Here is a 15,133-nt window from a genome sequence, read left to right as displayed (position 1 = left end):
TGAGGTTTGTGCTACATTAAAGTAGAATGATGGCTAGCTACTTTGCAAGACACAAAAATCATCTCTTATTTTATAAATAAATATTAAGACGTTTGACTTCCCTGTTTCTAAGCACAGTAAACATCTTTGCCTGGATGCTCAGTTTCATTTAACAAATAAAATGTGTTTTCTGTTTCTCCCCATAGTCTCAGGTATTTGTGGACTAATATTATACTTTGAAACAATGAATTATTATAAAGCAAGCATTTGGAAATCTGTATACTGTCTAATTAGCAAATATACAGATTGTTTTGGAGGGGAGAATTTTTTTTTAAAATCATATTTGATATGCTTATTATGAGTTATGTAAAATAAAGTTTTGATTTTATATAAACTACATAGCCCTGGAAAATACGTACTCCTAATTTGAACAAAAAGGACTTCCCTTCTGTTCTTCACAGTTGGGCTATTTCCTCGACCTGATCCACTTTTTGTGACATGAATTCTATAAAAAGGAAAATCTGAATCATTCAGATGTGTTATAGCATTTAGAGCCAGGACTAACTGGAACATTGGCAAAGGCTTTATCTGCCAACTTATAACTTTTGGCTACTTCCTCGCCTTTGTTGATAACCGCACAAATTCTCATTTAGTTTGAAGTCCATTTTCTTTCACTTCATGAATCAACTTTGACTGTAGGTTACTTCAGAAGCCAAGCAGGTATCGTCGAAAGACACTTTGGTGGCAGACAAGTAATTGTCAGTGACAGTGATGTCCTCCAGCTCTGTGCTGAAATGGTCAGACTCCTTGATCACGCTGTAATTCAGTGCCACGCTGTAATTTGCTGGTTTTTCTGTTGGCTTCTGTTTGCAGTTGCAAAGCTTTCTGAAGGCAGCGCGAAACTTCTGGGACATGAGATTGTAAATCACAGGGTTGATGGCACTGTTGAGGTAAATGCAAATTCTGCAAAAGAGCAGGAACCAATTTTCTTGAAAAGGACTTGAGAGAAAGGAGTTGACAACCACAAGAGTCCTGTAGGGCATCCACAAAAGGGCAAACAGAATTACAACCACGGCCAGCATCTTGGTGACCTATGGGGAAACAGAGAGATGCAATGAAAACACAGCCACTAGGTTCCCCAAATCTTTGGGTTCTGCTTTTGTTTGAGACAAGGACATAAGGCAGGTAGTTTATTTACAAAGTTTATTTGAGCATACAGAGACTGAAGGAGAGCAGAAGGAGCCACAGTGGGGTGTTACTGAGATGGTTCCCGCATTGCTGCTTAGTAGTAATGCGTTGTACTGACAACTCAAAATGGAACGAACTGACTCTTACATCCATCCCAACCACGACTGTTCCATTCAAGTCCCCAGGAGGAGGATAATCCTGTCCTTGGAGAGGACTTTAAAATGTTCTTTAGTGTAAAAATAAAGATTCTGCACTTAGACACCTGCTCTGTCATTAGAATCTGGAGTTTTAACCTTGTACTTAATCCTGGTAATAAAAGTCAGCTTGGCCCCAGTGTCAGAACACCAGCTCTTCTCTCTAGCAGTCTAAGTCATCTGATGCTGGGTCTCTGCTGGGTCCTTGACCATATCTTTTCTAAGCCTATGAAGAACTTCCTCATGGATCCCCCAATAATGCTGCTCTCTGGCTATCATTCTTCTTGCATCAGTATAATCATTGCTAGACTCCTTGCCTGGTTCTCCAAATGCCATTTGCCCTAAGCCATTTTTCTTATTTATGGACACACACAGTCCTTTCCTATCTCTGGACCAACCCCATACTTATTGTTTTCATTGTCATGTACTATCAAGTTGGAATTAACTCTTAGTGGACCCTCCAGTGGGTTTTTAGAGGTGGTAAATCACAGGGGAGGAGATTGCCCTTCCTTCTCCCAACAAGTAGCTGGTGGATTCAAACCACATGACTTTGGATTGGCAGCCCAACTACTTACCACTAAGACCTCAGAGCGACTTCCCATACCTACTACTTCCCTGCAATGGCGTCTATAAGCCATGCTCTTCTTCCAGGTTACAGTGTTCCCTCTGCTTCCAAGACCTTTTTCTTACCTTTTCTTTTATGCATCACTCTCTGCCTTCCAAGAATGTGACTCATCCCAAATCCCAGTCTGTTCTTATCCACCTCAGTCCTCTCTAATTCTGACTGGGTAGGACAGATACTTTCTAGAGTGTGCTCACCAGAAGTAGAGAAGTGGTTTAGGAAGAAGGTATGGTTTTCATTGGCTCATATGTTGTTAAATGCAAGAGCTGCCTCATAGCTGACCCTCCAGCAGTTTTCAGAGAGAAGGCATGAGAGGAGATTTCCCATCTTTCCTTCATGGAGGAGCTGGAAGAATCAAACTATGTACTTTTGAGTTGGCAGTGCAATTCCTTACCACTATGCCACCAGCGCTCCCTTTTCACACTGGTTTATATGTTGATGTTAATTGCCATCGAGTCATAGACGACTCATAGTGACCCTATGAACAAAAGACCTTAACACTTGTATAAATTTGTCATTTCTCCAAGTTCACAGAGTTTCCGGAGGTAAGCTATTACAGAATTGGATGCTACTCCTGTTTCCAAGCTTGTTTTATTCAGGAGCTCCACCAAACACTGTCTACCATGGGTAACCATTATCACATTTGACACAACAGTGTCACAATGTTTAGCATCACATTAACCACACGTTACCTTTGTACTCAAAGGGACCGACCAGTGCTATATCACTTAGAAGAATGCTTGACCAAACACAGTTAACACCAGGCCTGAGGGCCACAGATTACAATCACCCGCTTTTGGCTTGGTAACATCACTTTCTGTCCACTAAGCCAACTGAGCTCTCTCTATGTTGTTGTTAATTGCCATAAACCAAATGTCTTTGTCAATAGGAGGCCAAATATAATCAACTCACACTCAATGGCAAGTAATCATTCTGCCCTAATCCTCACCAAAAATGGAGATAAGAGCCTGGCTTTATATGTTGCTGTGATTGTTAAGTATCGAGTGGTAACCCTATACACAAAAGACCCTAACCCTTTTCTATGAAAATTGTTCTCTCTCTAAATTCATAGAGTTTCCACAGGCATGTTTAGGAAGTGGATGCTGCTCCTGCTTCCAGGCCTGTCTTAATTTGTGAGCTCTTCCAGACATTGTCAAACCTGAGTAACCATTACAGCAATTGAAACACCACTGTCACACCATTTATTATCACAGGTATCCTAACTTACCTAGGTTATCCTAAGTACAGAGAAATGACAGAAAAGTGCTGTACCACACAGGAAATAGTAATTTCAAATACAATTTAATCAGGCCCGAGGGCCCAAACTAGTTTTTTTAAAAAGCCCCCAGCGTGGCGAGCTCTGGTGGTCTAATGGCAAGAAGGTGTATTGCAATCTTAGAGATGGACAGTTCAAATCTACCAGATGCTCTGTTGGTGAAGGAGGAACAATCTCCTCCTGTACCAGTCATTTCTGATTTGACGGCACACACACATGCACACATACCCCCACACCCATTAATAAAATATTTTTTTTTAAAAAAAAAAGGCCCCAGCTTCTTCACCAGTCTCTCATTGGCTTCAGCTAGAGGCTCCCAACCCGCTCTCATCACTAAGAGGCCAGAGTCATCCTCCATGGCGCAAACGATCTGGCTCTTCCACAAATCAACTGACTTTTAAAAAAGCCCCAGCTTCTGCACCAATCTCATTGGCTCCAGCAAGAGGCACATATGGTTCATATGGTGTGATGGTGTTAAGTGCCATTGAGTCGTAGGCCACTCATAGCGACCCTATGAACAAAAGTCCCCGACCCTTCTGTGACTTACATCCTTTCTCCAGGTTCATAGGGTTTCTGGGGGCAAGCTATCACGGAAGTGGATGCCACTCCTGCTTCCAAGTTTATTTTAGCCGGGGAGTATCCAGTAAATAATTTCACAGGTTCTGACTTTTTTTTTTTTTTTAAAGAAATTGGGAGCAGGTTGAAGCCTGGTTTTTTTTTCCTAAGCAGACTTTCAGGTTATACTTATATTTTTATTTGGCCCTAAGAAATAAAAGACTTAGTTCAGTGAAGACTTAGTTCTGGGCTCTGGAAGGAGCTGTAGTAATCCTTCTCCTCAATCTCTCTGTCATCATCACCTTCCTCTAGGCCTTTGTTCTCTGCCTGCCCTCCAGATTCTTTGACACAGGTTTCTCTTCACACTTGCCAACATCCGCCTAGTCAAGGACAAAGCATCCTATATTAGAATTTCTGGCTTGATTTGTGAGTTATCACTGCTTTTGAACATTTTATGATTGGCCCTGCAATTCAATAACTGCTATGAAAACATTATCTAATTAAATGCTTATAACAGCCCTATAAATAAGCTTATGTTCTTTGTATTTTATACAGGCAAAAACTGATGTTTAGATTTTAGGCAATTTGTCTAGCAATATATGAATAGTCAGTAATTAAGCCATGGTTTAAACTTAATCCAAACCCAGATTTTTTTCTTTTATGCTTTGTATGAAAGAATTCCCTGTTTTCTGTCATGAGATCTTTATTGTCTTATCCTCAGTATTGGGAATTCTGGTGAGTTAGGGGCGAGGAGTTGAGCAGTCAATTCGAGGAACACGGTTCTAATCCCGAAGCTACTTCCTAGGAGGAAGTTAGACCATTGCCTCCTCTTCACTTTACTCCCTCTGAAAATAAGCTGGAGAGTCAGCCCTGAGGCAGTTTTGACTCGATGGGGCACAAGAACAACAATAGCAGCAGCCGCACAGTCATTAAATAATCTAGTCCCGTTTAAATATTTATCAGGGCAACATTTGAGAAAGATTGAATTTCATCCACCATCACAATTTTGTCTGCAATAGTCGAATGACAAACTTGCTCCACATTTAGTACATACACCCTTCTGTGCACTAAATGCTAGTGTGGAGAGCAGCTTTCCACGGTCCCTTAAGGAAGATCAACATTTGTCATGGTTATTTTATCCTGCATGTCGTGGGTGTAGAACACAGAGAAGGAGACGGTCCATGATCTTGGTTTCACAATCTTTTTTGTGACTCTGGGGAGCTGGGGCCAATCACATGACCTTTGCCCAAAACTTTCTACCTGAATATTGTTGTGTGCTGATGAATTAGAACCAACTCCTAGCCAACCCTCCAGTGAGGTTTCAGAGGCTTTAAATGGCAAGGGCGGGGATTACCCATCTTTCTATCAGAGCTGGAAGATTCAAACTGTGTGCCTTATTTTAAGAACTATGCTTAATATTTGCATTTTAAATCATATTCTCAAGTTACTATACAGTAACACATTAAACAGTGGGGTGGGGATTTTTTTGGTGCAAATTTTGAAAATATATTTGAATGTCAAACAGTATAAACCCACGTGACAAAAGAATAAAGGAAAAAAGAATATTAAAAAGGTGTTGGGGAGTTATTCTTATGAGCTGTGGTGCTGGAGAAGAGTATTGAGAATACCATGGACTGCTAGGAAAACAAACAGATTTGTCCTGGAAAGGGTTAAACCGGGTGGCTCCTTGGAGGCAAGGATTCTGAGGCTCTAACATACTTTGGACATGTTGTGAGGAGAGACCGGTCCTTGGAGAGGGACATCATGCTTGGGAGGGTGGAGGGACAGTGCAGGAGGGGAAGGCCCTCTATGAGGTGGATTGATTCAGTGACTGGGATAATATGGACGGGAGTGTCAGAGACAGTGTGATTGACACAGGACAGAGCGGAGTTTAGGGCTGTTGTACATAGGGTCGCTATGAGTCGCAAGCAACTCGACAGCACATAACACAACAACAACAACATGCTGGAACTAGGTTTGTCTTTTCTGGAAAAGACAGAGAAAGTCTGCAGTCAGGGATCTCTTCAAATTACTGAGAAGAAATGTTAGAGGACAACTTTTCACTTGGTTCAGACCATGGTCTCTTCAATCACTTGCTATGCTATTGAGAGCTGGACAATGAATAAGGATGACAGAAGAAAAATTGATACCTTTGAACTGTGGTGTGGGAGAAGAGTCCTTATCCCATTGACTGTCAAAATAAACCGATATGTCTCAGGGAAGGTGCAGCCAGAGTGGTCCTTGGAGGTAAGGATGGCAAAGCAACGTCTCATGTACTTTAATTATGTTGCTGTAAAAGGCTATTCCCTGGAGAAGGATGTCATGCTTCAAAATGTGCAGGGGATGACAAAAGAAAGCAAAACCCTCAGCCAAGTGGATGGACACAGTGATAGTAGCAAAGTGTCTCAAGTGTGTCAGAGATTGTGGGGTTGACACAGGATAGGACAGGGTTCAGATCTGTTTTTCATAGTGTCCCTATGAGTCACCCTTGACTCGACGGCATCTAGCAACAACAGGTTTGTCTTTTACCTTTTGTTGATATATTTTTTCCTATTTTAAGTAGAAATATTTCTATTGTTAGTTATATTAACTTATTTTGATAATGGATGAGTGGTAAGGAATTGAGCTCCCAAAGAAAAGGTTGTGACGTACCGTCAAGTAGAAACCAATCCAGAGCTGACACTTCAGGCGGGTTTTCAGAAGCAGTAAATTGCACCAGAGGAAAATGCCTATCGTTATCTGGTGGGGCAACTGACGGACTCCAAGTGTGTGTTGTGAGGATTGCAGTACAGTTCTTGCCACAAGGCCGCCAGAGCTCCTTAACGAAAAGCGGATGGTTCAACTCCACTAGCTTCTCTATGGGAGAAAGATGAGCAGTCTCCTCCAGTGTGATTTACTGCCTCTGAAAACCCACGTGAGAGTCAGCTGTGGCTCCATTTTGACTCAGTGACATAAAACAACAACAGCAGCAGCCGCTGCCTTGGATTTGGCAGTTTAACTTATTACTAGGCCACTGTGATTGTTATGTGCCATTGAGTAGCCTGTGACTCATAGTGACCCTATGTACAACAGCTCTGAAGCCTGCCCTGTTCTGAGCCAACCTCATTGACTCTAACACACCAACCCCTGTTGCCCCAGTTACTTTATCATTGAGAGTCTTTCTCTTCTGAACTGTCTGTCCCTACCCCCTTCTGAGCATGATGTCCTTCTTCAAGGACCAATCCCTTCTGGCCACATGCCAAAGTATGTGAGACAGGGCTTCAATATCCTAGCCTCTAAGAAGAAACTTGGTTTCATTCTCTCCAAGACAGACATATTTGTTTTCTTGGCAGTCCATGGTCTGTTCAAGACTCTTCTCCAGCACCACAACTCGATGGCATCTATTCTTCTGTCATCCTTAGCCATTGTCCAGTTCTCTGATGCATAGCAAGTAATTGCGAAGACCATGACCACTAGAACTCCCTAAATATTTAATGTAAAATCTGGACAACTCACAAATGCCTTTCTAGCTCATTATTCTAAGAAAAGGAAACATACGAATTACTTATAACAGCAATTCTGAGCAAGTCAGCTTCCAAGGACCTTTGTAAAGTGTTAAGAAAGCAAAAATATCCCTCTGAGGACTAAGGTGTACCTGATTCAACCCATTGTCATTTTTTTAAATCACCTCAGATGCATATATAGCTGGACAAAGAAGAAGGGGCAACTAGAAGAACTGACATCTTTGAATTGACAGTGTTGGTGAAGAACTTTGAATAAACGAACTTCCAGATGAGTGAGCACATCAGTCTTGGAGGAAGTAACATTAGAATATTCCTCAGAAGTGAAGACGGTGAACTTTTGGTTGGTTTAGTTTGGACTTGTGTTGAGGAGGAAGTGGTCCCTAGAAAAGATGTGCTTGGCAAAGTAGAGGCTCAAAGGAACAAAGACGAAAAAGGCAGACCCTCGATGTACAGATTTGCTTACAACAGTGGGTTCAAACAGAACACTGAGTGTGAAGATGGTACAGAACCAGACAGCATTTCATGCTGTTGTGCTTAGAATCACCAGGGGTTAGAATCTGCCGGGTACCATCTACCAACAGCAGTAACAATGGTAATAGGACATTCAGATATGCTTGTGATAATTTTTACATAACTGACATTTGGTACTTGTAAGTCAAAGGGGAAATAGTGTGTGGAGTATACCTATCCCTTAAGGCACTCATAAAAGATAAGGATATATTAAGTTCCTAATCACAGTGATTGTTAGTAATCACCTTAATTGCTCCATTTACAGAGAAGACATGCTTTCCCCAAGGTGCAAACGAAGTTGCTGGGCTTCTTTCTAATTCCCTGCCAGTAGCTAAAATCATGGCTCATTGTCAGACCTGAAACACTAGTTGAACTACTTTATTTTCTTTTGTAAAGTTCAGCGAGACAGAAATGATTTTGAAAAAATGGAGTTATGAAGAGGTACAGGATATCACTTTGAGAAGAATGCAACTCATTCATTGATTTCTTTTTGAGGTATACTCTCAATATAAAGACAACTGAAACAGGTTTTAAAGAAATAGTCAGAAAAAGAACATATAATAAAAGCCACCAGCTCCACTCAAATATTTGTTTAACTGCCATTCAGAGGCAGAAAGCCCTAGATTTCATAGTGTTTAAAAATGCTTTTCCTCCAAGCCCCTACCCCTTTATATTTTTTAAAAGATAAAGCTGTATAACAAGAGTTAAATGAAACACTTAAATACTTGTGTTTGTAGGACTTTTGCTGACTTTATGGTGAGTGGTTTCAAGGGCAACACAGCATAAACATTTAAAGGAATTTTGAGTGGGCTCCGCATTTATTTTAGGTTCCATCTCTTTGGAGACGAAGGTGCGCCTGATACAGGCCATGGTCTTTGCAATCACTTGTTATGCATCAGAGAGCTGGACAATGACTAGGGAGGACAGAAGGAGAATTGACGCCTTTGAGCTGTGGTGCTGGAGAACAGTATTGAATGTACCATGGACTGCCAAGAAAACAAACAGATTCATCCTATAGAGGGTTAAACCAGGCTATTCCTTGGAGGCAAGGATTCTGGGGCTTCGTCTGACATACTTTGGACATACTTTAAGGAGGGGACAGGTCCTTGGAGAGGGACATCATGCTTGGTAGAGTGGAGGGACAGCGCAGGAGGGGAAGACCCTCTGTGAGGTGGATTGATTCAGTGACTGGGATAATTGGGATGGGTGTGTCAGAGGCAATGAGATTGGCTCAGGATAGAGCACGGTTTAGGGCTGTTGTACATAGGGTCGCTATGAGTCGCAAACGACTAGATGGCACATAACAACAACAACAACAACATCATAAAATATGAAAGCTTAATTTTGGCTTCATGAACAACAATAGCAACAAAAATCCAAATATTTGTTGATGCTCTTGTTAGATGCCACGGGGTCTGCTGCGGCTCCTAGCAGTCCTATGAGCAACAGAAGTGACTGTTCTTCCATTTTGCTTTAATTTCACAATCCTCACATTTGAGCCTCTTGTTTCCATAATTGGGTTGATCCATTGCATTGAGGAGCATCCTCTCTTTCTCTAACCCTCGGCCTTTCTCCTTCATGATGTCTTTTTCCAAGGACGAGCCCTTCAGGACAACATATCTAAAGTGGGATGGAATTTCACCATTCTTACCTCTAAGGTTTGCACTTCCTTTAAGAAAGATTTGTTTGTTCTCTTGATAGTCCAAAAGACATTCAGTAAACTTCTCCAACACCACAACCTAAGGCATCAATTCTTTTTTTGCCATCTTTATTCAATGCCCAACTTTCAGATGCATAAGAAGCAGTTGAAAATACCATGGTTTGGATTAGGTGCATCTTAGTCTTTAAACTGACATCCTTGCTTTTTAGCCCTTTGGTCAGGTCTTTGACAGCAGATTTTCCCAATGCAACACATTTTTGAATATTAATTGTGGATCCAAGTAAAAAAGTAAAAACACTGACAACTTCAATCTTTTCCCCTTCTATCAAGATATGGCCCATTGACTCAATGGTGAGAATTTTTGTTTTCTTAAATTTCAGATATAATCTTCATTGGAGGCTGTAATCTTAATCCTCTGCAGTAAAGTGCTTCAAGTATTTTTCAGTTTCTGCAAGCAAAATTGTGTCATCTGCATACTGTAGGTTGCTGATAAGTCTTCTTCAAGTCCTGCTTCCACTTTCCTCTCATATAATCTAGTTTCTTATGTTATTTACTCAGCTTCAGATTGAATAAACATGGAGAAATGATATACTCTTTTCCTGATTTTAAAGCATACAGCATTACTTTGTTCAGAACAAATTTTTAGTGCATCTTTATTGCACAAATGTTTGAGAGGAATATTTACTATATGTGTCTGTTCATAATAATAAAAATTTCACAATATTAAAGTAAGATTGTAGAGTTATGTAAATTTAGTGCTATTTAAATCAACTAAGGGCTCTATATTTTTGCACTTTTCCTCGCTGGACTGTTTCCATATTTAGATGTTTACTTCCATTGGGAAACATTTTTTTGGTTAATGAATAAAAAACCATTAACCTTTAATATTCCTAATGTCATTCATAAAAGGGTAACAAAATGTTCTGTGTTTGGACCTCGTCCATGATCTCCTGCATTGCTGCATATTAGCAAAGTGTTCTCTTTTTTTGCTCTCACGACGGCCCTCAGCAAAGTGCTCAATGACCCTTGGCGTCTTGTTTCAGTAATTGAGCCAATTGAAGGATAAACTTGATAATGAAACAAATTTGTATTGAACCAAGCTTCCGCGCCTACTGGGGGCTCAGGGAATTTCCTCTTGTGGCCTGTTCTGCTTTGTTTTGACTTGGTCAGTGGCTGGACACAGCTTTTTCAAAACACTTATAATCAGTGAAGGGTGCTTCATGGAGTGAAATCATTGGTAGGGTTTAAAAATTGAATGATGAGGGCTGAAAAGCCCTTGGAATCAACTCAATGTCAGTTAAAGTATAATAAAAATGAATGAAATCCGAGTGGTGATTCATGTTGCAGAGATAGATGGTTGTACTGTGCTTTATAGGTTACTTACAGATTCCACCTAGGAAGTGGAAGGCACAGATTCTTGACTCCAGCTGTCAAGTGCTGTATCTATAGGTCTCGTTCAGAATGGCCATTCTGGCAAGAACTCCTGAGATTTCTGGGCCCTGCTTGATTAAAACACTCAGGAAAATGTGAGGAGAGGTTCACAACAGAGCAACTCTGCTTCTACTTAGTAATACTTGGAGAAAGAAAAGGAAGAAAGGGAAACAGTGGTGATACATTATGTTGCAAACTACAGGTTTCTAACTGTAGCATCTTGATGATAATGCAGGATAGGACAAGGTTCTGATCTGTTATTCTTAGTGTCACTGTGTCGTTGCCAGCATTACAACACCTAACAACAATAACAAATGTTGCATAGGTAATGGAATGGGGGGGAATCCCCCTATTTTTCTATAATTCTAGGAATCCTGAGAAATACAGAGTTGTTCCTGAGCAAAGAATATGAAGGCAAGGGAAACCAAGGCATGTACACCTCCAGAAAAGTGGGGGTCCTGCTTGTGATCTTGGAATCCTGAGTTTGCACTGCCCTTGGAAAGACAGGATACTACAGAGGGATGGGAGGTACAGGACAGCATAGTGTCATCCCTATGTCATTACATTTCATTACAACAATATTCATTGTTGCCCAATGAAATTCCTAAATCCAAAAACTCAAACCTGTTGCCATAAAGTCAATTCTGACTCATGGTGATATGTTACATAACAGAACTGCTTCAGAGCCATTTTTACAGAAGCGAATCACCAAGCCTTTTATAAATAGTACAACTGCTTGGACTTGATCCACCAACCTTTGGGTAAATAGGCAAGCACAGACCATCTGCATCACCCCTGGGAACCATCAGTAACGTCACTGTTGTGTCGATTGGGTGCCGTAGAGTTTATACTGACTGATGTCAGTCCATATGATGGAGTGCAGGGGCCTCATGTATTTTCTTTGCTGTTCATGGAAAAGAACTAACAAGTCTGTCTTGGAAGAAAAGAAGCCAGTGTGCTCCTTAGAAGTAAGGATGCACAAGAGTCCACAATTAAGGTTGCATAGTGGAATGTACTTGGGGCAGTGGGAGGGGTGTGGGGCGATTGTGTACCAGGGAGGGAGTGTTTCTTTACTTTTAAAAGAGAGGAGCGAACTGGGGGGTGGGGGGTAGAACTGGATGGGGAGAGAAGTGCAGCAATGAATGAATGGAAATCCAAAATCTCTGTAAATGTTCATTAACATTATTAAAAATAAAATAAATAAATAAAAATAAAATGTAAAAAAAAAAAAGAACAGCACAGGAGGGGAAGACCCTCTATGAGATGGATTGATTCGGTGACTGGGGTAATCGGGATGGGTGTGTCAGAGGCAGTGCGGCTGGCGCAGGACAGAGCAGGGTTTAGGGCTGTTGTGCATAGGGTTGCTATCAGTTGCAAATGACTCTAAGGCACATAACAACAACAACAACAAGGATGGCAGGACTTCAGCTCACATACTCTGGGCATCTTGTCAGGAGATGCCAGTCCCTGGAAAGGACATCTGCTTGGGAAAGTAAAGTCAGTGAAAACAAAAAAACACAACAACAACCTAAATAAGATAGAATGTCAGGGGAGGCTGTAACAATGGGCGTAATCCCAGCACAGACTACGAGAATAATGCAGGTTTGAATGATTGAATGGTGTGTCTTCCTTCTGCTGTACTACAGTCTCTACAGGTCAGAGTTCACATGACAACTCTTAACAACACCACAAATCTCCACAGAAGCATAGTACTGTGTATTTCACATGTTGAACTCACTGGGTAGATCCAAACTGCCAGTCTTTCAGGTAGTAGTGAAGTACTTAACTATTTATACCACGAGGCTTTGTTGTGTTGTTATTGTCCTGTGACTCATAGCGACCCTATGTACAACAGCCCTAAACTCTGTTCTATCCTGTGCCAATCGCACTGTCTCCGACACACCCACCACAATTACCCCAGTCACTGAATCAATCCACCTCATAGAGGGTCTTCCCCTCCTGTGCTGTCCCTCTACACTCCCAAGTATGATGTCCTTCTCCAAGGACTGGTCCTGCCTTGCAACATGTCCAATGTATGTCAGATGAAGCTTCATAATCCTTACTCCCAAGGAGCAGCCTGGTTTAACCTTCTCTAGGATGAATCTGTTTGTTTTCTTGGCAGTCCATGGTATATTCAATACTCTTTTCCAGCACCACAGCTCAAAGGCATCAATTCTTCTATCCTGCCTAGTCATTGTCCAGCTCTGAGATTTACAAAACAGCAGGTGGTAAGGTCCTTCCTGAGGTGAATGGACATACAGATTGTGGCCCCCAATCCTAGTGCGGGAAGACTCCACGAAGCTTCATGCTTTGAAGAACAAGTCGGAAAGTAGCAAATGCATGAGAGAGTTGTGGGCATACCTAGTTAAATAAACAAGGGTTCAAGACCATTGTTCTTGTGTGCCATTCAGTCAGAAGTGACTCCTAATCGACCCTCCAGCAGGTTTGCAAAGCAGTTAATCCCATGGAAGAAGCTTGCCCATTCCTCTCCCACAGAGCAGGGGGTGAATTCAAACCTCGTGCCTTTGGGATTGCAGCACAGCTTCTTACTACTAGGATCTGGGACAAAGTTACACCAAAAGTGTTCAGGGTAATAAGAAGAGGCTGTTGGTGATTAGAATCCACACTTTCGAAAGACAACAGACCCATGATAGGTGGGGATTGTGTGGTATTTTCTTCACATATTTTAATGAGAAATGGCAGCAGAGAGGTGGAAATGGAGATGTCTAGGAATTATCTAATAAAGGTAAGAAGAGAATGAAATTATGTGAAATTCTTTATACGCACAGACAACATGTTCAATAGACTCTTCCTAACAGTCAGTCAGACTCTATTAATGCTTCAGATAATAAGATGGGCCTCAGAAGAATAAAATCTAAGGAATGAAAGTCACACTTTAAAATCATGTGTCTCCAACTCCAGAGGGGTTCCTTTTTCTCCTTCCTATAGGACTTTGCATTTGGGGCATGAAACCCTGTTGCTGAAGTTTGAAAAACTAACCCAAATCTCCAAACCTGTATGTGGAAGGGGAGCAGGGTGTACAACGACAAATTCTTCTTTCTACCTCTCGATTTATGCCGGGAGTACCTAAACAAAATCCTTCCTTCCCACACTGTGGCACGAAACCCTGTTGGAACAAAGTTGAAAAGATTTCTTAGGTCAAGATTCTTCACCCAGGCTGGAAGGAACTGTACACTCGGTAACATTTGCAGGTAGGTTGAAAGATTAGATGCCAAACTCTCCACTATTGTAACTTGGATGTTTCAGTATTGATTACGGCATCTGATAATTGGGCATGATGAAAGGCTGGCTTCCCTCCTGTTGCTTGGCTGTTTTCTTGTTCACAAGAGGCAGATATTTGGAAACACGCTGGGAAGGGAAAAACTCAGCTGGCAACACTGGGATTCAAATTACAATAACATCTCAATTTAGAAAATAAAATGTCATTCTGAATTCTTCCATGAGCCATAGTAGAACAACACTACCGTTCATCTGCTTTGGCTTGAAGTTTGCTATTTTATTTCCCCCCTTCCTCCAAAATGGTCTATCTTTGAGGCAAAGTATTGACAAATGGCTAAGCATATTGAAAGTGTAGCCTGACACAGCTTGATTTATTTAGACATCTTCCCTTTCTCCCTAGGGTCGGTTACTTATCCTGATCACTTTTGTCATTGGAATCAGACCTTGGAGATCCTGAATGGGACTCTAGACTGGGAGTCCAGTGGCTAGCTGTTAACACTACTCTGAAAACTTTTCTGAGGGAAATATTTTCTAACCTTTTTCTCTTTGGTATTTCTAAAGGCTATGGCACACTGGGTACACTGGTGGTTCAGTGGTAGAATGCTCATCTCTCGTGCTTATGTTCTATCTTTGAGGCAAATTATTGACAAATGGCTAAGCGTATTGAAAGTCTAGCCTGACATAGATTGCTTTAGACTGTAATCAATACTGAAACACCCAAGTTACAAAAGTTGCGGAAAGTTTAGCATCTAATCTTTCAACCTACCTGCAAATATTACCTAGCGTCCAGTTGCTTTCCAGTCTGAGCAAAGAATCTTGACCTAAGAAATCTTTTCACGTATGTTCCAACAGGGCTTCTTTGTGCCACAGTGTGGGAAGGAAGCACCTTGACTAGGTGCTCCTGGCATAAATCAGTTATGCCCATTGTTACAGACTCCATGTCAATCCATCTTGTTTAGGTTTGTTGTTGTTGTT

At 41.3% G+C, this 15,133-nt stretch overlaps 1 protein-coding gene across 1 annotated transcript in view; it reads right to left on the bottom strand.

Moving 5' to 3' along the window:
• Positions 1–544: 544 nt before the first annotated feature.
• Positions 545–15,133, bottom strand: part of TRHR (thyrotropin-releasing hormone receptor) — a 54,874-nt gene continuing 40,285 nt past the window's right edge. Inside the window, exon 2 of the mRNA XM_006892331.1 lies at positions 545–1,070. Coding sequence (XP_006892393.1) covers positions 663–1,070 — 408 coding nt within the window. The 3' untranslated portion in view covers positions 545–662. The remainder of the gene's footprint in view (positions 1,071–15,133) is intronic.

Source organism: Elephantulus edwardii, unplaced genomic scaffold (assembly GCF_000299155.1).
Source record: "Elephantulus edwardii isolate Elephantulus edwardi_28Jun2011 unplaced genomic scaffold, EleEdw1.0 scaffold00114, whole genome shotgun sequence".
In the NCBI taxonomy this organism is placed as follows: Eukaryota; Metazoa; Chordata; class Mammalia; order Macroscelidea; family Macroscelididae; genus Elephantulus; species Elephantulus edwardii.
The sequence above is the reverse complement of the archived record's forward strand: the minus strand, read 5'-3'. Positions and strand labels throughout refer to the sequence as shown.